Source organism: Crocodylus porosus, unplaced genomic scaffold (genome assembly GCF_001723895.1).
Source record: "Crocodylus porosus isolate Cpor-Errol unplaced genomic scaffold, CroPor_comp1, whole genome shotgun sequence".
Classification (NCBI taxonomy): domain Eukaryota; kingdom Metazoa; phylum Chordata; order Crocodylia; family Crocodylidae; genus Crocodylus; species Crocodylus porosus.
The window spans coordinates 95358552-95382072 of record NW_017728947.1 but is presented as its reverse complement, the minus strand read 5'-3'; the positions used below and the strand labels follow the sequence as shown (position 1 = coordinate 95382072).

At 39.7% G+C, this 23521-nt stretch overlaps 1 protein-coding gene across 1 annotated transcript in view; it reads left to right on the top strand.

The window, feature by feature from the left end:
- Positions 1-23521, top strand: part of BCL11B (B-cell CLL/lymphoma 11B) — a 101012-nt gene that overhangs the window by 32426 nt on the left and 45065 nt on the right. Inside the window, exon 3 of the mRNA XM_019552489.1 lies at positions 11303-11518. Within this exon, the coding sequence (XP_019408034.1) occupies positions 11303-11518 (216 nt within the window). The remainder of the gene's footprint in view (positions 1-11302; positions 11519-23521) is intronic.

Below are 23521 nucleotides of genomic sequence, written 5' to 3'. Positions count from 1 at the left end.
TCTTTCCCTGAAGTAGGCCAATTCCACCTCTGGCTGTGAGTGTCCTATATTTGTATTTCCTGTGGAGACATTCTCAGCTTTAACATGGTCTCAGCATAGTGTCGTCCAGTAAATCTCCTTTGCTTTTTTTTAACACCAAAAAGAAGGAATTAAAAAAGGGGAGAGGGGGGAAAAAAGAGAAAAGAAAAACCCCATAACATCTTATCTTCAACTGTTCATTTTATTTTCTCTTTGTTTCTTTCTTCTGTCTTTCCCCTTCCCTTCTGTTCCCATCCTCTGTTCTTGATCTCTATCCTGTTTGCTTTGTGATCCTCACTATCCATGTATTTTGTCCCTTAGGCCCCCTCAGGTTCACCATGGTAAGAAAACTGCTTTTGAGAGGCTTTGCCTCTACAACAGTCTGATTTTGCCACTGGGTTTTTCTCTTGGTAGGGAAAGCAGAGACAGAAAAAGGGAGACATAGGAGGAAAGAGGAAGAGCAGAAGGGAGCAGATTGGAGGAACTTGTACAAGTAGCACATTCTCTCTGCCTTCCTCTCCAAGGGCCAAAATTCAGCCTGAGGATGCTTGTCTATAGTGAAATGTGAGTGGCTGTTAACATTATTTGATCCCAAATGGGCAAGTTCAGAAGTGAAATAGTCAGTCTAACTGACTCCTCATTAACCCAGATTCCTCTCTAGTCCCTTCATTTTGCATCTGAAAACTGCAGCAGCTATTAAGATTATTTATATCTATGTTATATTGATATCTATAGACTTCTTGGCCCTCATAGCAGCCCTTTAAACACCTGTTTCCATCCTCCAACCCCGCTTCATTGAAGCTAGAGTCTGTTAAATTGTTACAGTCCTTTATTGGGATGATTATATATTTTAATTATGATTGTATCATTGTATTTGCTGGCTTATAGAAATATTCGTGGTATAAACAGGGCTAAAAAATTTAATCCCCACAAGGATTTTTAGTACTATTGAAACTCCCTAGGACTTAATTATAAGAATTGGAGAATAAAGTTGGGGAAAAAATGAGGCACTGTTTATTGGTAATCCTGCATTTCTTTTAAACCTTTCACAAATCAGAGTGATTCTTATTGCTTATTATTTTATTGCAGTAGCTCCTACATGCTCCAGCTGAGATCCGAGCTTCATTGTAATAAGCACTACACACCCACGGGGTAAAAAGATGTTCCCTTCTCTGAGGAGTTTATAGTCTGACTAGACTAGACAGACAAAGGATTGAAGGAGAAATGGAAGGGTAAAGTGACAAGTCCAAGGTCACACAGGAAGTCAGTTTCAGAGCTGACCACCCTCCAGCCTGAATACCAGATCAGTTCCCTTTCTAGTAGACTGTGCTGTCTCAGCTAGGAAATAGTATTGCCTTTATTTTCTTTCCTGTCAGGTATATTAGGTCCAAATCTACCTTCCATTTAACCATATCTTCCTCCCTTTCCCCCCCATGGTTAAAAAAAACACTGTTCGAGGAAATTTAGACAGATACCCTTGAAACAAAACATCTTGGCTTAAAGGTCATGGTGTGGGGAAGAGTGGTGGTATAATATGGCCCATAATTGTTTGGGTTTTGGTGAGTAATTCTTCTGATATTTAATACAGGCAAATTAAAATGGGCATTTTTTCTTTCTTCTTTCTCTTCCTTTTCCTCTTCCTTCTTTTTTGACTATTAATTGCGAGAGATTAAAACAGATCAACAAAGTTTGGCTCAGTGGCCCTGCTGTGACTTTAGGTATAGCTTTTCATATCTTTTGGTTTTTTGACCTGGTTCTCTAGTCAGATCTTCTGACATTGTAACAAAAGCCCCTGTATGGGATCCAGGGTGTGTTTGTACAGACACTGACGAGTGTCATACAAAATATGCAATATAACATCATCTGGTGCCAAATAGTGAGATAACTAAAATGAGCATGCCCTAAAACATTGTTTTTGGCACTTCAAAAGCAGTCTTCAGGCATAGCAGGGACCACTTCTGCAAAGTCACGTGGTCTGTGTGGTAAGTAAAAGTATCTTTTACCTATCCTTTTAATATGAGGACACATAATAGGATACACAAATATCTGGATGTTTAGAAACATAGATTTGTACACATGTAGACCTGCATGCACAGAACAGATACTTAGCCATTTACTAACCTCACATGGGGTGTTTTAACCTCAGTTTATTTATGCTTGTAAAGTGCTTCCAGACCTTTGGATGGAAGGCACTAGAGAAATGAAAGGGTTATTGTTATTATTGTTATTATTATTATTACTACCACTGCATCTAACTGCTGACAGCAGCCACAGTCCCATGAACAATTTGAGGCACTTAAATTTAGAGTCTGATTGGTGACCCTGATGCTTTTCACATTGACTCCATGTACTGAAATGTATATTCACCTAACCTACCAATGTATGGTTGCTATTTAGAAATGAGGAAATGGGGAGCCTTTTAAAGAAAGTGTAAGAAAATATTTAGCTTGTATGTATCTATATAAAGAAAGAGCCAGTGGAACTAACTGGACGAGCTTTTAGTTGCTTCCCTGGCATGTTTTTCAGAATGTTCCTAGTATAAATTGGGTAGACAAAAAGACAGCGTTTATATTTGGTTAAGGATCTGACTCAAACTAACCAAAGCCAGGCAGCGTAAACCTGAGGCTCCTAGTCAGTCTTTTTTTTTACCAGTTTTGGTTGTGATTAACCACTGCAGCATATATGTTATGTAACATAACACTTCAGCCTCCTACACACACCTAGATACAATGGGGCATGTTCGAGAGCTCTTGGCATCATTTGAAAGACAGCGTCTCAGTAGGAACTTTGCAAGATGCTTAACCTTATCTTTATTTACATTTAGGCTTTTTTCCCCCTGTGGTTCATAAATAATAGATATTTTTGGTCTCTATAAATGGAGGGGACCTGAGAGAAAACCCTATCAGGTCCATAATGTGTTTATTTACTGGAACTCCCTTTAAAGGTTTCAGCTATAGTGATTTTCTGCAGCTTATAGGACTATCCTCATTGTTTTGTTTAAAGCAGAATTGAAATGTCACATTCTGAAGAGATCAGCTAATTATTTAATGGTACCCAGAATATGCTTTTTTTAGATTTTAAAATAGAGCATTATTAACCTGAGGTTGTAAAGATCTGCAGGAAAGCCAAACAGGCCCGTGCTACCCTGGGATCTAATAACAAAGAAGGTGAGTCTGTTTTCAACTGCTGTAAGAGTTCAAAGACCTGTATTTTGTCCCTTAAGCAGCAGTTAGAGCTCAGCTATGTGGTACTCAGTTAAGGTAGAACTCAACTTATCTCTTATAGGCAATTGCAAAAAAGTGGACTTTTCTGGCCACTAATTAGATGTATTTTAACTGCAAAATCGTTTTAGCATCTAATACTGTTATTATGTGCTTCAATGTGAATCCTTAGTGGAGCTATTAAACTGTGAGAGCCTGAACTTACCAGACATTCTGTAAAGCTGCTGGATTTTTGTAGCATTGTTCAGAAACCCTGTGGGTGGGGACGACTTCCTCACTCGGACCTAGTGTACACATTTCTACCAACTGATTATTCGGGAGGATGGCTGGGACCCTTATGCACTCTCCTTTTCTGCTCCCTCCCAAGAATGCAATTTCATCTCTCTCTCTCTCTCGCTATATACATATATATATATATTTGTTTCCAGATTATGGCCCCATCCTAGGGTGTCCTTTCTCGTAAGGTGATCTCACTCTATGGACTTGATGTGGATAGCATAGTGCATCTTTGACTCCTATCTAAATCATACACATCAAATTGATGCCTCTCAGTTATTTTGTAGGTTGTAAGCACTATGCAGAATTATCCCCCTAAGATGCCCTGCAACACACAGACAATTTACTCATTTTCCTATCAGTTTCTAACCAGAGACTCTCTCTTTATAAGCAAGCAGTACATTTAATTACAGGGTTGTTTTTTCCCCCCCAGTCTTACTACATAGTTTTTTTCTTTCCCCTTATACTTTTAAGACAAAGTGACTGGGACATTCTTCAATTGATGAAAAGGAATGGGATTTTTTTTCCCCTTTATTTGCTCAAATTTGAATTGGGTTATCAGCCTATCTTGTTTATGAAATTTTGTGCTGTCTTTCCTGCACAGACTGTGACTCCCAAATCTTCTACAGCTCCATTTCCATATTCCTGCGTGCTTGTTCTTTGTTAATCACTTGGCAAGCGCTTATTTGAATATTAAAAATTTCTTTAATCATCAAAGGCAGGAGCACAGCTTCATGAATATTCATATTTTTTCCTCCTCAGACTGGATTCTAGTTCATTACCCTGCAGTAAAGCCAAACAGTCATCAATCGCGCTCATTACAGCCGCTGGCGTTTTGATTGGCTGCCTGCTGCTGGTAGCTTTCTCTTCCCCCCACACCCCTCCCCTTCTCTTCTCTATGAGCTGTCGTGTACCTGCCAACAACAAAAAAAAAAATATCAACAATGCGAGAATAAATTTCTTTGGTTGAAAAACAACTTTGCAAACTTGTCAAACAGTCCTCGTCACTTTTTTGTTTTACACCAAAAAAAAAATAAAATAAAAAATTAGAAGAGAGAAACTTGAGCTTTAGAGATGAATATTTGTCAAGAGAGTTGACGTAAGTTTCATTTGCATAATGACTTTGTACTTCTGCATTAATAAAATTTGCATATGAAGCCATGTTAATTACTCCTGATCATGCTTTTTGCATTCATGCATAGTAATTTTCTCCGACTTGTGAGAATTAATGTCTTGGCATGGGGGGAGGAAGGGGGGGGAGTTAGGGTACTGTCAAGTTTCTGTGCCAGTGTCCCTCACTCACACTCCTTCTCCTCCTTGCTCACAACGTCGCTGTTCTTGATCTATGACTCATTTATGCATTATCACTTGGAATCCTTGGGATAAAGAAATGTATCAATTCAAAGGGAATCCTTGTTTGCCAGAAAAAAACCCAAGCAATTCCCCCTCCACAACATTGCATTTCACATTGGCAGATAAGTAAAGTTTAGCTCTAAAAGAACACAAGACATTGTGTGAGTTTGAATATTCTAAGAGGGGTGTGTGTGCCCACAGATCTGTGCGTATTCTTGCATATGATTATAAATGTGTATGAGCATGTGTGTGTTTCTGCATATGCCACTTTGTTTATATCTCCATTTGCCTCTCTCAGTGTATGCTCTCACTTATGCTTTGCTATGGGTATTGGTACTATAAGGAGGTGTGCCTTCAAGCCTTAGCACCCCTCTGTGTGTACTCTGTGTGTACTGGCTTGTTGCTGTATACATATATGTGCCTCCACCTCTGTATGTGTGCGCACGTGTGTGTGTGTGAGTGCATGCCACTGTGTGTATGTGCCTAGGGTTGTCTGCCTGAATATGTGACAAACAATACTTAAGAGTTAAGAGAAATAAGGAGGAGAAGATCCATATTGTCGTGTGTAACACAAACAAAACAACTTGTTTTAGGGAAGGCTTTAAAATCTGTTGGAGAGTTTAGCTAATATATGTTCATTGCACTATTGGATGTACCAAGTTCATAGAATGGGGCTGCCTCTGAATTTCTTGTACTGGACTATTTAAAACAGATATCTACCATTATTTGAAGTGATTTTTATTGTCTATCTATCTGTCCAGAGGAGAACAGCGGCATACACAAGCGTACCTACATAGGTGCACACACAAAACAGAGAGCCCTATTCAAATGTGCACACATATCCACAGGTAAATGTGATGCATAGAGAAAGAAAAATAAAAATAGGCACATACCTACATAAAAAATTGCACTTAAAACAATACCTCAGACAAGATCTCTAAAGGTAGATCAAAGGGTCTGTCTTAAACTCTCTGATGTATACATGCTGGCACCAACTCCATCTTTATATCACTCAATGGGGGTCAGATACTACACATAGATGTATCTGACAAGTGTGGGGTTTTACAGGTACCAGGCAGTGGGCATGTCTACACATGCATTAATGCACCTTTTCTAGTGCAGATTAACTTAGTATTTCCAATGTGAAGGCATTTGTACATATGCTTATGCCTCAGTGCTGCAGCGCATGCATAGGCATAAATGGCAAAATGCACATCAGTGCTGAGAAAATGGTGGCAGCATGTTCTTGAACTCAAACACATTAAAGGTGTTTAGTTCAAAAGTGCACCACCACCATTTTCTCAGTGCTGACGCACATTTCGCCATTTATACAAATACATACAATACAGCACCAGGCATCTCAGCTTGTGTGCAGAGCAGACTTGATTAATCGAGTCTGCTCCGATGCATCAGATCTCTGGCATATCAGAGCAGACAAATGTATGTGTATAAATGCCAAGGTACTAAACTAATGCACAGTAAGCTGCGCTAATGCTCAGTAGCACATTTGCATGCTTTTAAAGTGATGCTTAATGCGCAATAGACTATTTTATTGTGCATAAGTGTAATGTCACAGTTTTTATGTGATGCTTTAATGCATGGTAAATATAATAGCCTACTGCTCATTAAACCATACATGTAGATACATCCAGTATGTTCATCTATGCCTAGACCTAGTAAAATAGACCTACAACTGGGTTCAGCTACATGTGCATATAATCTATGAGCAGTTTACTCTCGAGTAAACTACTCAAGAGTAAACTCTTCTGGGCATGTGTCTACACATGCAGGAATGCAGGAGCAGATTTGCTGCTTCTAGGAGCAGACTGCTCCCACTCCCTGCAGCCCTGCAACTGGGCCCTATAGCAGCCAGGGAGAGCTCTAGGCTCCCCCTGGGTTCTAGTCCTGGGGCCAGGAGACAACTGTCTCTTAGTGGGGGCTGGGACATTGCTCCCTGTCTCTGGGAATTGCCTGCTGCTAGGGCAGGGGGACATTGTCCCTGCTTGGGCTCTGGTGCCTCAGCAGCAGGCAGCTCCTGGGGGCAGGGAGCAATCTCCTGCTGCCTGGTTGACCAGGAGCCCATTTGCTCCCAGTCAGGTGTCTACATGTGTGATACTGGACAAGTATTAATCATGAGTAAATTTTCTATTTGCATTTGCAGGTAGCAAATTTACTCACATTTACAGCCAATTACTGTGCAGAAAGCATCTGCATCTGTGCACTTGGAGATTTACTGCACAGTAATTAGTTCTACTGCGCAGTAAAGCGTCTCATGTAGATGCATCCACTTATGCCTTGATCGTAAAGTTTCAGGATTATTTTATTTTCAATCAAATTCTGACACTCATTTCCCTTTAGAGCTGGGCAGGAGGGGCCTATTGCATTTGCCTTAATTTCTTTTTAGTAAGTTTAAAAATGTTGGGGAACAACAATTATTCTTAGCTACATCTGGGAGACACTAATATGTATATACAATCTGTATGCAATGTAAGGCTTTTTAAAAAAATCTTCTCTTATGTCAGCAATGTAGATCTTTAATCTAGCCTGCAAAGCTCTCTATGCATGTTTCACACTCATTGTACATGCAAAACTCCTATTGATATCAATGGGAATTCCACATGCAGAATGAATGCAGAATAGAGATCTGCAGTGCAGGCGATAGATACCGTGGGGCTGATTCAACAGGAGAAATTGTCTCAGCCCCCTAAGTTATATATGTGTGCGTATGTGTATATGTAGGTGCATGGATTTATAAACATATATGCTAAAAGTGTTTATTTCAATTTTCCAAAGTAGTCTCTAAAATTTTACCCCACTATTCCTTAGATCCATACGTCCATGAGTACAAAGTGCTCTTGAATCATTTGATGTAGTTAGGAAAGCATATTTTTAAGTTCTCCACTACTCATAGAATTCCATACAATTTGTTCCTGAATCTACTTCCGTAACTTGTGGTTGAGTTGAGAATTCACAGCATCACTTTAAAAGGGCAAAAATCTTTTTTTCTTGTATTTGTCCATCACTTAACGCATTTATGCCAATGAGGTTTTACCTCCTGCATTTGTTTTTGTCCTTAAGTACAGTCTTTGAACTGAGAATATACTTACCACCCTGAAAAGGGCAAAACCCAGTTGCCTCTTTAACATACCTGTTGGAGCTGCTTCTGAGCCCTACCAGTGCCACTTTTACAGCAAGACAGAGATTTTTCTTATTTCCAAAAATAACCCCTTTTCCTTTGCCCTTTTTCCTGTTGTCAGTGAATGAGGCCTCTTTGTGTGTGTATTTTGAAGGCATTTTGTTTTTGCCAGTTTATCACTTGCCTTAGGTCTCAGAAACTCTGCATTTATTTTTGAGCTATTAAATATGATAAAAGAAATGAGGGGGAAAAAGCACTGCCTGGTCTGTAGTTGCTGAAAAGGAAGATTTGGCTTTGTGGTCTTTGTGCCATGGGACTTTCCCTTTTGCACAGCACCCAGAGTGGTAGGACGCATTTAAGATCTGTCAGCATTAGGTTTTAAGATTCTTTCCTCTTCTTCAGGATTAGTGTTTTTTTGGAGACAGAGAACTGGGGCTACAAGGGCTCTCCTGGGTCACTGAGGAGTCTAGTCCCTGCTACCACAGGCATCTGTTCCTTAAAACCCCTGTGGGTAAAGTTATTAGGCGTGATCTAAAAAAAATTGCCAGGTTACTTGTCCCAACTTCTCCAACTGAAAGGCTCTGATATAGATAGAAACCTCCTTCTAATACGAACCTTTGTTTCCTTCCCTCACTAGAACAAGATATGTTGGATGAGAACAGGAATGTCCTAACTATTCCCATTTGAGGGCCATCTTCTCAGGAGCCTGAGGGCTGTGACTAAATGGAGCAGATTGCATCTAGCCTTGTCTTTAATGGAAAGGTGTGGCCTTGAGACTGTTGGAAAAACTGCTCCGTTTTGATCCAAACCACTGGGTATTTTGGCATGCTAGAACCTGTGCTGTTTGCAGGTTGAACCTCTCTATTAAAAATAAGTGAAGTCTCTAGTAGTAAAGATGTCTGTGGGCCTCATTTGGTCCATAGACAACATTTTGGCCACCCCTGGACATCCCTGGAAAGTTTCAGTATAGCAGTGGGTTGTCAAAATGCACAGGTGTGACCTGAATTCCTTGTCTGTCATAGTCTAGCTCTTACGTACATTATGGTACAAAGACTGTGCTTTCACTCCTGGGTGTGTAGTGATCTGACACTGGTTGCAGTATCATTTAGAATATAATAGCCGAGTATCCAAAAAGACTCATATTTGAAGCTCATAACTTTCCTGGCAATAGGCAGGTTCCCAGGTAACGATGTGATCAAAACAGACAAGGGCCAACCTTATTTAGTTGCATTATCTGTTAACAATAGAACTGCAGTCACAATAATTTGGGGGTACTTCATCCTGTTTGTAGCTTTTTTCTGCTTTATGAAAATTCTGCCATTATTACTGTGCTTTAAATTACAATGAAGCAACTCCTCTACATATAGAAATCTCATGTCTGACATCTGTTTCTGTTTGCCTGGCACAGTCTTATCCAGAATGTAATATAGATACAGCTCAGTTAATGGTTATCTTTACCTGTTTCTGTAACATTTCCAGTGAGATCAAACACTTGCAAAAAAAAAAAAAAATCCGTCCCATGAGCTGGAGAGATGGCTTCTATTTAAAAACAGCCTCACAAAAGAGCACAATTTTTATCCTTGATGCTTGAAGCTCAAGTATTTACACAGGGAATTTAGACTCTTCACTTGTGGTTTTGGCAAAAGCTTCACACAAATGTTTTGCACTGGTGGTCTCTTAGCCATTTAAGATAAACGACAAAATCAAATGCAGTCCTTGCAGACTAGAGTGCTGGATGCTGTGCCAAGGATGAAGTATCCCTCTTTGCCTCACATGTGTAGCTGTCAGATCAACATGTAGGCATAGTTTTCGAAGTGGGACTCTCGAGGTGGAGAGGATACATTATAAAATGCTTCTTTCTAATGTTGTAAGGCTTATGGCAAAATATTTCTTTTCACTATTCCTATGTGTATGTGTATTTATGCATATGTGTGCATGTGTGCATACACACACATGCACACACACACATAGTTGTGATCATTAAAAAACCCACTGCATGCCAAAAAATACCTGACAATTAACACATTTATTTCCTGATCTAAATATAGGGAGAAAATGTGGTTTCTGACTTACCACCATGTGGTAATTGTTGGCAAATGCCAAATTTTTAGTGGCGACCACTGCACCACATACCTTTATTTGAGAACTGGCCCTGCATTAGTAACTACATTTTATTTAGTAATTTAAATGGAAGCCATGGTTTTAAATAAACACGTAAATCCAAATTATAACCTGGGATAAATCTTTGTAATTCAACTAATTTCAGATGGATCTGTGCTGATTTACACTAGGTGAGGCTTTGGTTTGTACATCGGGTCTATTTGCGTGTGTATGCATGTATGTGCACACACACACATGCACTTTTGTGTTTCTGTATGCCTGTATGTCTATATTTGTGTATGTTTACATGTCTTCAGGTTTGTATTTTAATTTTTTAAGCTGTAGGGCTCCTTTCAGACTAATGCCAATGTGAAAGAGTGTTTCTAGTGGAGCAGGAGAGGATTCTAAGTACAGCTTTAAGTAGTAGATGATTTCTAGATGCATTAAGGCTAAAGAATACAGTTTGAGGATACAATATAATTTTTCAGCTATTAGGGAAAAAGGTTGCTACATTCTTTATAGCCTTGGTAGGGAAACAGAATACATAAACGGGGCATGCAAAATGCATAACTGGCTGCAGCTCAAATGGGAAGCAAGCACAGCAGCCCACGAATGCTTTATTCTGGGAGCTTGATTCCTGGCACTTCTATGAAGCCATTTGAGCTGTAAGTCGCTGCACTTTGTCTGTGCTGGTGTGTCGAGCCTGTTTCAGCAGCAGCTCGGCAGAAAGCCTACCCAGTTTTGTGTCAGTTAAATACATTAACACAGCCATAAAACAATAATCCTCCTTTTGATTTGGTCCCTAAGCATGTGCTGGTGGCTCTGGTAACCGCCTCCAGTTCTCATTTACACCATCTCCACCTTTTTCTAGCTCCCTTCCCTGGCCACCTCATCTCCTTTCCTTGTCCCCTTCCCATGGGCCCCTCCAGTCAGAATTTGCTTCCAGAAATCTGCCTGTAGCAAGCTGAGGTTTCATAGCACTCTAGGTCTCATTTTGCTTCTCCCCCAGTCAGTCTTCTCCTCCCTGACCTTCCAATCAGCCTCCCCGGTCTCAGCCTGACATATAAATTAGTTAACTAAAAGTAGGGAGTGAGCTAGGCAGAATCCACCGCCGCCTCTCCTGTTTTCCCTATGATGCCTCCTCTGTCCCTTCAAACTTAGATCCGACTGACAGTTTTTTCTATTGTTTTTTCTCCAGGGCCGTCCAGGCCTGCAAACCTGCCGGGGGCTCCCCTAGCTGCCTCCTCCCACCCTCACACATCAGTGATCACGTCACCTCTCCGCGCACTGGCCTCTCTCCCGCCCTGCCTTAGCCTGCCCTGCTGTGGTGCACGTGCAGTCTCAGTTGGCGGGACTCAGACTGAGACTCAGACTGAGACTTCAGGCACATTTGGATGTCATTGTCAGTTGTCAGGTAATAGAAACATTTTTTTTTTGTTGCTATCTGAAGGTCAGTAGTGCTGCCACGTGATGTCGTCTTTACTGTGGGAGAGCCGCCTTCATTGGGTTGTGTTGGGAAGGCAGTGAAAATGCCCTAACCATCCCCTGCCCACCATCGCAGAGGATGGGAGCTGGAAAAGGGGGTGCGACTCCATTCCTCTCTCCCCCCCACATCTACTCACTTTCAGATGTCACCATCAGCTGCTGCTGGTCTGTTTATGCCACATTGTGAACAAATGTCTGCAAATCCTCACATAATGCAATACCCTGGTATCAACATTTCATCTTTTTGGTCTGTTTATTTTAAGCTTAATTGGATAACTTTAAACATCTGAGATCCTTTGCTTTTCCCTAATCATTTCTGTTAAAGGCTTTCCTCAGGATGCAAGCACTCCATGCACTTTTGCACTCCCCTTGATGTTGAGAAAACTCTCCTCGCTGATTTTTTTTGGGTGGTGTTTCAAACCCTGACTTCTGTCATTGCCATGTGGGGAAGGTGATGTGGAGGTCAGCGGACCAGACCAGTCTAGGGAGGAGACTGACATGCGACCTCATGAAAGCAGCAGGTGTTTTGAGACAGGCTCAGTTGATTGTAAGATTGGACCTGTGGTGAGTTGAGGTGAATATGGGAAAGGCTTGGAAGAGAAGTTAGCTGAGACAAAATCCTGATGCGCTTCCTCTGCTCTGCAAAATGCCCGCTGGGCCAAATTCTGAAGTCCATGCTCATGATTGACAGGCATGCCACAGAATAATGCTGCGTAAATACTGCAAAGGATCATAGGGTTTAAACCTTTAGTAAGGATCCAGTGTAAGAAGTGAGTAATGCCTTCAGGAGTTGACCCCTGCTGGCCTACTGCCAGGGCAACATAAGCTTCGTCACATAAGCTTTTTGCTCAAATGTGTTACAGTTATAACTACAGCAGTTACAGCAGTGACTGTATTGAGATAAGCTTGATTCAGATTCTTTGGATACTACCTGGTCATATTTCCTTAAATACCACTTGTCTTTCACTGGGGAATGCTAGTATGGAGTGGGATAGTTAGGAAATTTCATGTATTGAACCAAGAGTAGAAGGTTTGCAAGTCCCATACTTTAAATGGTTCATCAGGAACCTTGAGTCTTGAAGGATGTAGTGTTTTCGGGAGGAGGTTTAAAACCACACATCAGCACCTTCTTTTAGAACTGAATCCAAAGCTCATTAAAGTCAACAGAAAAGCTGCCTTTGACTTCAGTGGGTGGTGGAGTCAGTTTTCTCAGAACATTTTCATGTAACCAGGATTATATGATATTCATTAAAGAGCATTCAGACAATGTGGGCTGCTCTGTCTGCTTTACTATCCGAGTTGTTACACTCCTTACAGGTTCACTGCGAGCTGGTTGTAATTTCTGTAGGGCTGATTCTCCACTATATTAATCTGGTTTTGCTTTGTTGACTCCACTGGATTGACAGTGGCATAAAAATAATATACCAGGGTATAGAATTGGGTCCTCATGCATGATGCAGAATGTCTAAAGGACAGATTTATTTCCTCCTGTAACTAGTAAAACAAACCAGATGGGAACTCTTATTTTCTGTTTTGTTGTATTCCTAGGTGTAGTGTAGGTAGGCATGAGTACCTTTCCTAAGTAGGTAGTTGTGACAATAAACTGAAACCTGGGTTCCCTATTGCTTCTAATGCAGATATTTAATGGAGACAGGAGAATGTAAAACTAAAAATAGAAAGGGAAGGCAGGACTAACTCATTAAAGCATGTTGGAACTCAGGGTTTTTGTACTTTACACACTTTCAGTCCTTACTTCAAGTTGTGCACTGTTAGTTTTTGGAATGATCTGTTTGCTAAAAGAGCGATGCCAGCTTTGTGGGGAGATAGACCTGTTATCATGGCTTCCTATAATTACTGCTGCAGTCTATGGCACTTAGAGAATAGGTTATATCAAAGCACACGCTAAGTGTTTATGACAGGAGTTGGTCAAGTTCTGCTTGAAAGAAACATTTTCTCCCCTTGGAAAGGAGGCTTATATCTATTTAACCCTTTCTTATCTTCTTCTGTGTTCACAGCTGATGAGTTTGGGCATCGTTCAATGCACAGAGCAGTGAAGCAGGGTCTTTCTTGCGCCCAAAATGATTTGCACAAAAGAAACAAAAATAAGTTTTCCTCCGTGTTGACTGTATAATCATGCCAGCAGTGATCTTGGCGTTGTTCTTTCCTCTTCTTGTAGCCATGTACACTAGAGAGTTACTCACTCCAGCTTTAGGGATCTGCTTGTCTCTCTGACTTGATTAGCTTTTTATTCTGTCAGCCTTGTTCCCGTTTCTGAGGAATTGTTTCATTCTTTGAACAAAAGCCATTGACATTTCCCTCCTTTTCTGCTCCTTCCTTTCTTACCTTTATTCTGTTCATCATCTCTTGCTTATTTAACATTCAGTAATGTTCTTCATCTCTTGCTTATTTAACATTCAGTAACGTTAACCTGAAATTTTTCGGAGTAGCCTCTAGTTTTCCAGTCTGAGAGCTGGAGCTGCATGTGCATTTGTGATTAACCATGGTCTTTGATTGGCACTCACAAATCGGGTGTTTAGGAATCCATGCAGTTTGAGCTTGTGAATCTGAGCGGTTGGCTATATGTGGAATGTTGGGTGCTCACGTGCAAAAGCTGATGCTTAAAATATGGTCCTAGGTATTATTGTTTATTTTCTGTTATGCATGGCTAATTTTGTGTGCAAGTCAATGCAGAATGGAGAGTCTGTAAGTGAGAGTCCACGTTTTAAATATATATTTTTAATATATACAAATATCACTGCTACATTGTCTTTTTTTTTTTTGCCCCAGGGGCCTCCATCAATTGAATTGGGTTCTCTTGCTTAAATGTTTTTAGTGCCTATTTAATTAGAACTTGGAATAGAATCATGAAATTCACAGTGTTATGTAGCTTGCATCTAAAATATAAATGTGTACAGCACTCATGTCGCTTTGCCCCTTGCCAGATAAGGGTGCTTTTTTAATTTCATTTTTTGTTTCATTAATAAGGGCTACATAAATTAACTATAAAACACAGACTTTTTTCTATAACAGAGGCAGTGATTATTAACAGATTATTATATGTAAAACAGTGTATAACTGTGTACATATATAAACATTGCAAAACTTTTTGTAAGGCTGTTTTTTCATGATACATCTTTGCTATAAATACAGGCTCCTTTTTATGTTGCAGATTCATTAATAGTGTTCATTTAGGCTGAAATTTTCAAAGCTACCTAAGAGGTTTGGATGCCCAATTCCTATTAAAGTTAATAGGAGCTGGGCTTTGAAAATTTCAGCTCCAGAGTACTCAGCACTTTAAAGTATGCTGTACAAACAAAAAATATCACTGCCCCAAAGATCTCGAAGTGTAGAAACACTATAAATGAATTGCAATTGGCAGAACGTAATAATCATTTATCTGTTATACTGGTGTTCATATGGGCCTGATCCAAAGCCTTTGGAGTTGGTTCCATAAGCATGGGTTTTATATACATATATAAAGATAATTAAATGTCTAATACACATATAGCTAGCTAGTCAACCAGCGAAACAGTTTCCTTCCCACACAGGCAGTGAGATAAGGAGGTGGAAAGTGATTGTGATACTTGGTTGCATATTCAAAAACAGCAAGTGGGCATTGACAGCAACGATTAATGGACAGGGCTCTGAAGTTCAAGGTCTAACACAGAGAAAGACATAGGACCCTAGCTCAGAGAAAATTGAACACTCTCCCTTTAATTCAAGGAATCAGCTGTATTAGTCATTAGGACAGTCTAAAAATCACATGGTAATCTTGTAAAGTTAACATCAATTTACTTTGCTACTGAAATTCTACTTACTGTATTATTTAACTAGTCTGGTGTTTTTTTGGCACAGGGTAAGGTGACAATAAAGATAAAAGAAATACCTGGAAGTAAATAATAGGTTTTAACAGCTGAGTATTTTCTCCTCCTTCAATTATATCAGAGTATTCATTTTGTGTTGGTTTTATAACTGGACTCAGCCAATGGAAATCGCACTAGATTAGACCACCCTTGCTGTAGAAAGCCTGATGCAATTAATACAGTCTGTCTAGAAAGCAGCATTATTTAAAAAACTTTTATGTTAATGATATGGTATGTATTCGGCACATTTCATACTATAACAAAAAGCAAGCTTTTGTTTCATTCCAGACCAGGCTTTATTAACACTGGAGGATCAATGGAAAACAAAACAATAATCAAAGCAGAGAATACAAACTCCTCCAGCAAAAAAACCTCCTAACTCATCAAGTTCCAGGACAATTGTTGATATGTTGCTCCTTGCTTCTTGCTGAGTAGAATTTAAAAAAAAAATAAAAGAAAAAAAAATCTATCCAACCCAGAGGATATAGTTTGTTCTTTATGTCCTTTTTTTATGAGGAGAAAGAGGAGTTGGGCAGCGTGAATGTATGTGAATGCAGACAACTACCACAACAGTGAGGTCATTTACAAATATATCTTCTCATTGTAGTGAAAAAATGATTTATGCATGGGTTGTAATAGCTAAAATTCAGGTGGGAGGTCCCTATTAGTCAGGGCTGCTGTTATTTATTTATTTTAGCCAAATAGTCGCATTTTAAGTGCTGTGTATGAAGTCACTTTTTCTTCAGCATGCAAGGAGCATGCAAGGAGCATGCTGAAGAAAAAGTGACTTCATACACGGCATTTAAAATGTGCACAGATACGTTAAAATGTATACATTAAAAACTGTAAGGAATCTCTATCTATTTATCTATCTAATTCTGAAAATCAGATACAACCACAAACTAGAAATACCTAATCACAAACTTATTTTTAATACATGGTATGTTTATCAGGAATCAAACAGCACCGAGGCAGCTAAAATTAGGATGCTTTGCAGGGCAGTGGTGCTGGCAATTTAAGTGTGGCTTAGGCTTTGTTCTAGGAAGACACCCTATCAGTATAACTTAGTAAGTCCTAATTATGTAAAGTTAAGAACCAGCAGGGGCAACAGGGATATTTAAAGGTGCTTAAAAGTGGATGGCTGCAATTTCCAGACTTCCAAGGAAAAAGAAAGGCTCTTAATTGCAATATTAACGGGTAGAACAGCATCTAGTAGTCTCAAGACAAAAGAGTTCAAGGAAATATTGCCTACAGTAGAGACAATGGCTCCAACATTTAGAGAGTTAACTGGATTTCCTACCACTGTGCTGAGCCCGAGAGTCTGAACTCTTCAAACGTTCCAAATGTAGAGCTAAATCAAAGAATTCTGTTTCAAATCCATACAAGATGTTGCTGTTTTTCTCCTCTGACAGGAGAAGCATTTGGAAGTGCAGTTTCTTTCTTTTTTTATTGCTGTCTTAAAAAGGAGTTTGGATGTTTAGCACAGCTGGTGCTCATTACATTATGCACTATCAATAAAATAGCATGTGTAATTAATTTTTAATGCAGTGCTGTATGCAGCGCTTTAAAGCAGTTACTGTATGGGGAGAGCCTACACCGGTCACTGACATCAGAAATATTAAAAAAGCGGGCTAGATTTTGCATTTTTAAACAGCATATGTGTGAGTGGGGGAGGGCTATCAACCAGCAGTTGTCTGGCCACAGTCACATTTAAAATTATTGGAACAAGATGGAGGGAGGTGTTTTTTTAATTTACTTATTGGAATGGATGAATTTATCTCTTGTTATTGAGGGGCTTAGAGTTTGCTAAATGATGGTTTGTTTAGGGATAAGAGTGTTCAGGGCAAGTAAACACCACTGGACTAAGCAGCAAAGTGGGTAGATTTTATTTTTTGCAGTCACTGATATTTGTAAAATTATGATCAATCTTGTCATTTTGAGCAGAAAACCTGTTGGAAAAGGCAAAGTGAGGTGTGGGATTAAAAGAAATGAAAGAAGCAGGATTAGAGGTCCTTTTCAACAAGTTTATTTTATTTTTTTAAGGAGGGTCCTTGTGGTCTTTCATCAGTCCAATGAAAAATCAATCCCAAATTTTGCTTCTCAAATAATTGCATATTTGGGAGGAGCACCTATATAAGTGTGAGTAAGTAGCAGGATTTAGAAGGGACACCATTGATAAGGTAACATCTCACCCACTTGAGAACAAATTGATTTGCATTATGTTTTTTCCAAAGCAAATGGAAACTTTTGCCATATTTTTCAGGAGACACCAAAATAATGACTCTCATGACAATGGGCATGTAGGTGGAGCTTAGTTGATTACATAGCTGCATATATGGAAGTCACCTCAGGAAATATTTCAGCTGCCAGCAGGAGGAGCAGACATGTTTTCCAAGGTGACACATTGCACATATCCTTATTCAGCAAAGGAACAGGAATCCCCTTTTTGATCAGGGCAACAAGGTAGCTGTGGTTCATTACTTGTGCAGTAGGATCTGCCACATTGTCATGCTACTGCACACACAGCTATTGCTCTCTTCTTTCCTGGCCATCTGAATGTCTCTTAGCAAACACTTCATTAAAAAATATTAAACACATGACTAGGAGTAGGGCTTGTGAGAAATAATACACTGATTAGGAAGTAAGGCACCAAACTAGGAAATGCCTTGTTTGTACTCAGTGAACTCGCCTTTTGTTTGTGCACTGCTCAGTTTTTTTAGCACTAAGACTTTTTACATGCACATGCGCACACATGTATGTGCACATGTGCACACACACACATGCTCATGTGTGCATGTGCATGCGTACGCGCGCGCACACACACAGATGTTAGCAATTCTTCATTTCCTTCAGTACAATTCTATTCATAGGTATGTAGCATATGCCAAGCTATTTGCCCGCATGGCTTCACTGGGCATGTGTAACACTGAGTTTTTTCTGTCCTTCCAGCAATGAATTTGTCATAAACTATTTTGGCTTTTTTAACACCATAGGCGTGTGTGTGTGTGTGTGTGTGTGTGTGTGTGTGTGCACATGCCAGAAAATATATGAGGATTTTCAGACTCAGCAAGGAGGATTCATATGCTCTATGTAAACTGTATCTCCCACAATCAAAAGCAAGCAGTCTAAGCCATGAAATATCATTTAGATAAGTATAATTAGGCTGTTTCAATTTGGCCCACAAACCAGTGTGAAGGAGCATTGGTGATGGTGATTAAGTGGATGTGTTTCAGTGAACCTGTTTTTTTGTTTTTTTTTCAGAGGATCTGGGCCAGATTCTCTGCCTGTGTGGTTTAGTGTTAGGGCAGGTGAGTGGGTAGACAAAAAGCAATTATCAAGAATGCTTCTGTAGCTGACTAATGTTAAAGCAGGTGGATGGCATCTGAACCCTGGGAATGAAGCAAAAGGCACCATAATGTTGGTGTGCCCACTGGGTTTTACAAAAGATTTAAGAACAAGGGCCACCGTAAAATGGACCAATGGCCAGAAAGGAATTGGAATTAATGCTCTCTCCCTGCTCCACATCTGACACTTTTGTTTCTCTCCCTTACATCCTGAATATTATGGAGTAGCTTTGAAATACTATGGGACTTCCTTTTTGTTTAGCAGTATAGTAAGCAGCGGTGTACATATTTGAACACACATTTTTGTTGGCTGCTGTTTTTTCACTGGTCAGGTTTTTCTATGCGTCTTTCTAATATATACATGTATCTAGTGCATTGGAGTGTAGCATATCCTCTTGGTAATCCTCTTTGTTTCTCCATTTTTTTTAAAATCAACTTTCTTGAGTTTGTGCTATAGCGAGGGCCATTTGCTGTAGCTAGAGTAGGGAAGAAAGGTCTAATGAATCAGTAAAATGTGAACTTGGAAAGAAACAGGCAAAAATCCCACATAGAGAAGGCTTACATTTTTTATGAATTCAGCTGTAAGAGCCAGAGGTCCTGGGACTTATGGAATGAGGTTAATGCAAGCACTGAGTGAGTCTCTGAGAAGACAAGGGCATTTGGAATCTTTCCATAAAATGGTACTTTGGAAATTAGTGTCTTTGCTAATAAGAGCATAAGCATCTTTAAGGGAAAGAAGCAACTTTACACAACACACCAGCGTAACCTTTTAGGTTTGTTTAAGCATCACATCATTGGTAGGGGCCAAATTCTATATATATTATTTTGACATTCAGTCAAATGTAAAAGTGAGCAGATTGGGCTCTTTGTCTTTCTCCCATTCAGGCCCATTCCATCTGTATGTATGGTTGACTTGGATGATTACATATGAAGTTTGCTTTCTTTTTCCTCTGTGTTGTTACATTCCTTTCTGAAATGGTCCAGGCATGCCCCTGCTCTTTGCTTTATTCCAAGGATTCAAGCACTAGTCACACACATTGAAATGAGTCAGTTTTGTGAGGATTCTGGATACACCATCTCCTGTCTTCGGACTGGACCATATGGTATCCTCCCTCAGCCTTCCAGTAGGAGCCATAGAACCAAGATTTTAGGTTGCCATCAGTCCAGGCGAAGGATTTTTCTTGACAGCAGCAGTACATAGTCTTCTAGAAAGCTGAATGTGTTCTTGAGAGGCACCTTTTTTGCTGTCTGATTTTGTTGCCGTTAGTGGAGTTGCACCTACTTACACAAGCTGTGAATTTGGCCTGTGGAGCACAGAAAAGTGCATAGCTTTAGATGAGAACTGCTGTATTGTTAGGAAGGAGCTGTCATTTAAAAAGATCAGCAATGAACAATGTATGAAATAAAAATTAACAGAACTGAATAGCAGTTCTTAAAATAGCAGTAAGCCTACTTGCATATAATCATTCCCTACCAATAAAACAGGGAACATATAAGTGCACTTATTATGACACAGCCTGGGTTGAAATTTAAAGGGTGCCCAAAAAATAGGTCTAAGGGTTTATGGATTAATTCATCCAAATCCTCTATAAAATATGTGAACTGCTGATTAAACTGGGGATACTACTTTTGTGGTTTTGTGTGTAGCGAAGATGAAATTAAAGTGAGCAACTTTATCAACATGCAAAATGTTTGAGACTTTAATTGAAAGTAAACCCATTCAGTAGGTTGCAACTAAAACCTGTTCCTATGTCTTCACTCTAAAATACCACAAGATGGTTAAAACATCTAAATCTTCTGGAAAGGTTATGATTTCTGTTATAGTCAATAGGTGGCTAGAATCATTTAAAAGTAAAATTACGTTTCTTAGAGGCCTATTGGTTTCCACAAAACATATTTGATGGGCCTTGTCTATTCAAGCTGTCATCATAATGTGAAGCTTTAGAGATCTGCTGATCCTGCTCTTTACTATTATTGTCATAGGTCACTGGAAGAAGTGAATATACTCTTAAATGTATACAGTTTTCAAACATCCAGGAGCCGCTGGCTAGCCAGTCTGCTGCTGTGCTTTTCCCATTTCAAGGAAAAAATGGATGGTCAGGGCTGAGAATGGGCAGTTGGAGGGTAATTTTCATGATTATATAATTCTATGATATAACATCATCCAGACCTATGAGAGAAAATAAAGATGCATGGAACAAAATACTGTTGCTGTTTAATTTGGGGTTGGAGACTGTCTTGTATAATTTTCTCCCTGTCCTCCTCCATTAAGTCTGCCAGGATCATCCCTCTTAGATACCAGCTCAAGATTTATTTATTTTTATTATTCTGGACTAGGCAAAATTTAGCAAAGCTGTTGTCCCTGGAAGATTCTGCTAGCGGTTGCCTTTTCCCCTACTAACACTGTTTCTTCATGGATTCCTCTGTTATGTCTGGTTAAACATTCTTGCCTCTTGAGATTGTCAGAGGAAGGCTGTCATGTGATTATATTCCCCCGGTGTTCACTCTTCTCTCCTGGCTCCTCTGTAACTGTCTTGGGAATGCTGGACTATATGGCATGTATACACACACACTCATGCATGCACACACATGTATGTACACACACCCTGACAATCCATAGTGAGTCAACATCCTGGATGCTTCTTTAGCTGATTAAAACAAGCTGTTTTGTCAGTGGCAGGCACGATTATAGTGACTCTCCCTCACACTCAGTACATTAACTTATTTTTTCATAGGCTTTCATTTTTAGAGCCTAATTTCAAAATATTTTTAAAACTAATTTTCTCCACTTTCTCTTTTATATCAGGGAAATGTCTACTTCTTTATTCATCCTCTCCTGCATAGTGGCAGTAACAAATACTTTATTTTTTTCTGAACCTCCTTGCAGAAGCCAAGGCCAAAGTACAATTGTTTTCATTTAAATGTTTTAAATGGAAATACCTGCCAAATGTAAATGCAGCTTGCAGCATGTAGATTTACTGAGCTAGCATGGATTTCTGTAATAAAAGATTAAAAAACCCAAAACAAACGAACACTCCCCCCCACCCCTTGGAATAGGAGCACTGTCCCTTTAAATCTGAACTCCAACTTTACTGGATATTTTACAGAGCCTGGTTTCATTTATAGTGGAGCCAGACTTGCTGTGTGAGAGCCGTCCGCATGCTGGAATTAGTCTTAAGCTTGCTTCTGTGGCATTGCCAAATTCCATGTTTGTGTTTTATTTAGAATTCTTTTCACGGCCAGTCGAATCTGTTCAGGCACACACAGGCGCTGTTGCGCCCCATGGAGAAAATAAGCAAGCTTGCGTTTTCTTTGGCATAGGCCACGGCCACAAAAGACTGTGATCTAAAAAAACATTTTTTAAAAGCTATTTTAACCCATAACAGATGTATAAAGTAGGCACACGCATGCCAGTTTCCTTAGTTTTAATTAAAAAATAATTACGGCTTTAATGGGATGCTAGTGACAAATTTGGATGAATGGTGGGTGACATTATCTCAAGGCTTGCTTCAACTTATAAATTAATGTATTTCTCTTGGCTAGTGGTACAGATGAAATTAAACGAAGGAGCAGATTGATATTTCTTAAAGTCACATTGAACTAAAAAGAAAAAAATACAGATTCTAGTACTGCATGCTTGCGTGAGATCAGAGTACAGGGGCGAAACCTTTTTCCCTTGGCTGTTGAATGATTGGGTTGGAATGGGGCTCTGCTTTGCAAGATACCTGTCCTTTTCATAATTTCAGTAGTAGCCACGTTGCCAAATTATTGTGATTAATGTCAGCAGGCAATTCTATTTATAGCTGCATGTGACTAGCTAGCAGAGTGCCTCTGAGCCAGGAAATTTTAAATATAAAACCATAAATGCATTCTGTACATTGCAATGGTTATCCCATAGCTAGCTTTGCTCAGTTGCTGGCTTTTGGACTACATTACTTTGATTATTTTCATCGTTTTCAGTTTGGCGCTTAACAGCCTCAGGAGCTACGATGAACTTATCTGTGCACAAGTATCAGTTATTTATATTTACAAAGAAATGACCAAAGGTGTAAGATAAACTCACTCCAGATTTATACCTGTGTGTCATTACAATCAGGTGTCTGAAAAGCTGAGAAAGCAGAAGCAGAGACTGATATGAGAGAGATGGAGAGACTATGAATACTTGAGGAGAAGGTGGAGAACTGGCTGGCTGGTAGTGGTGTAGTCTCCTCTCTTGGAGGAAGCCCAAGTCCCACTAATGAGAGTTCTGTGCAGGCACTAGGAAAGAAAGATGTCAATGTTGGTAAATTCCTTTATAGTACAGGGCAGAATTTTGTTCTCAGATTTTCATGGCAGATGGGATTTCCTCTAGTCCTATTCTTTGACTGGAACTTTCCAAATACTGGTACATAGAATCATAAAATCATAGAAAATTTGGATTGGAAGGGATTTCAGCAGGTCATCTAGCACAACCCCCTGCTCAAAGCACGATCATCACCAACTATATCATCCCAGCCAAAGCTTTGTCTAGCTGGGGATTGAAAACCTCCAAAGATAGAGCTTCCACCACCTCTCTGGGTAACCTGTTCCCGTGTTTTACTACCCTCCTAGGGAGAAAATTCTTCTAATATCTAACCTAAACTTCCCTTGCTGCAACATGAGACCGTTGCTCCTTGTTCTGTCACTTGCCCCTACTGAGAACACCTCTTTTGAACCCCCCTTGAAGTAGTTGAAGGCTGCTATTAA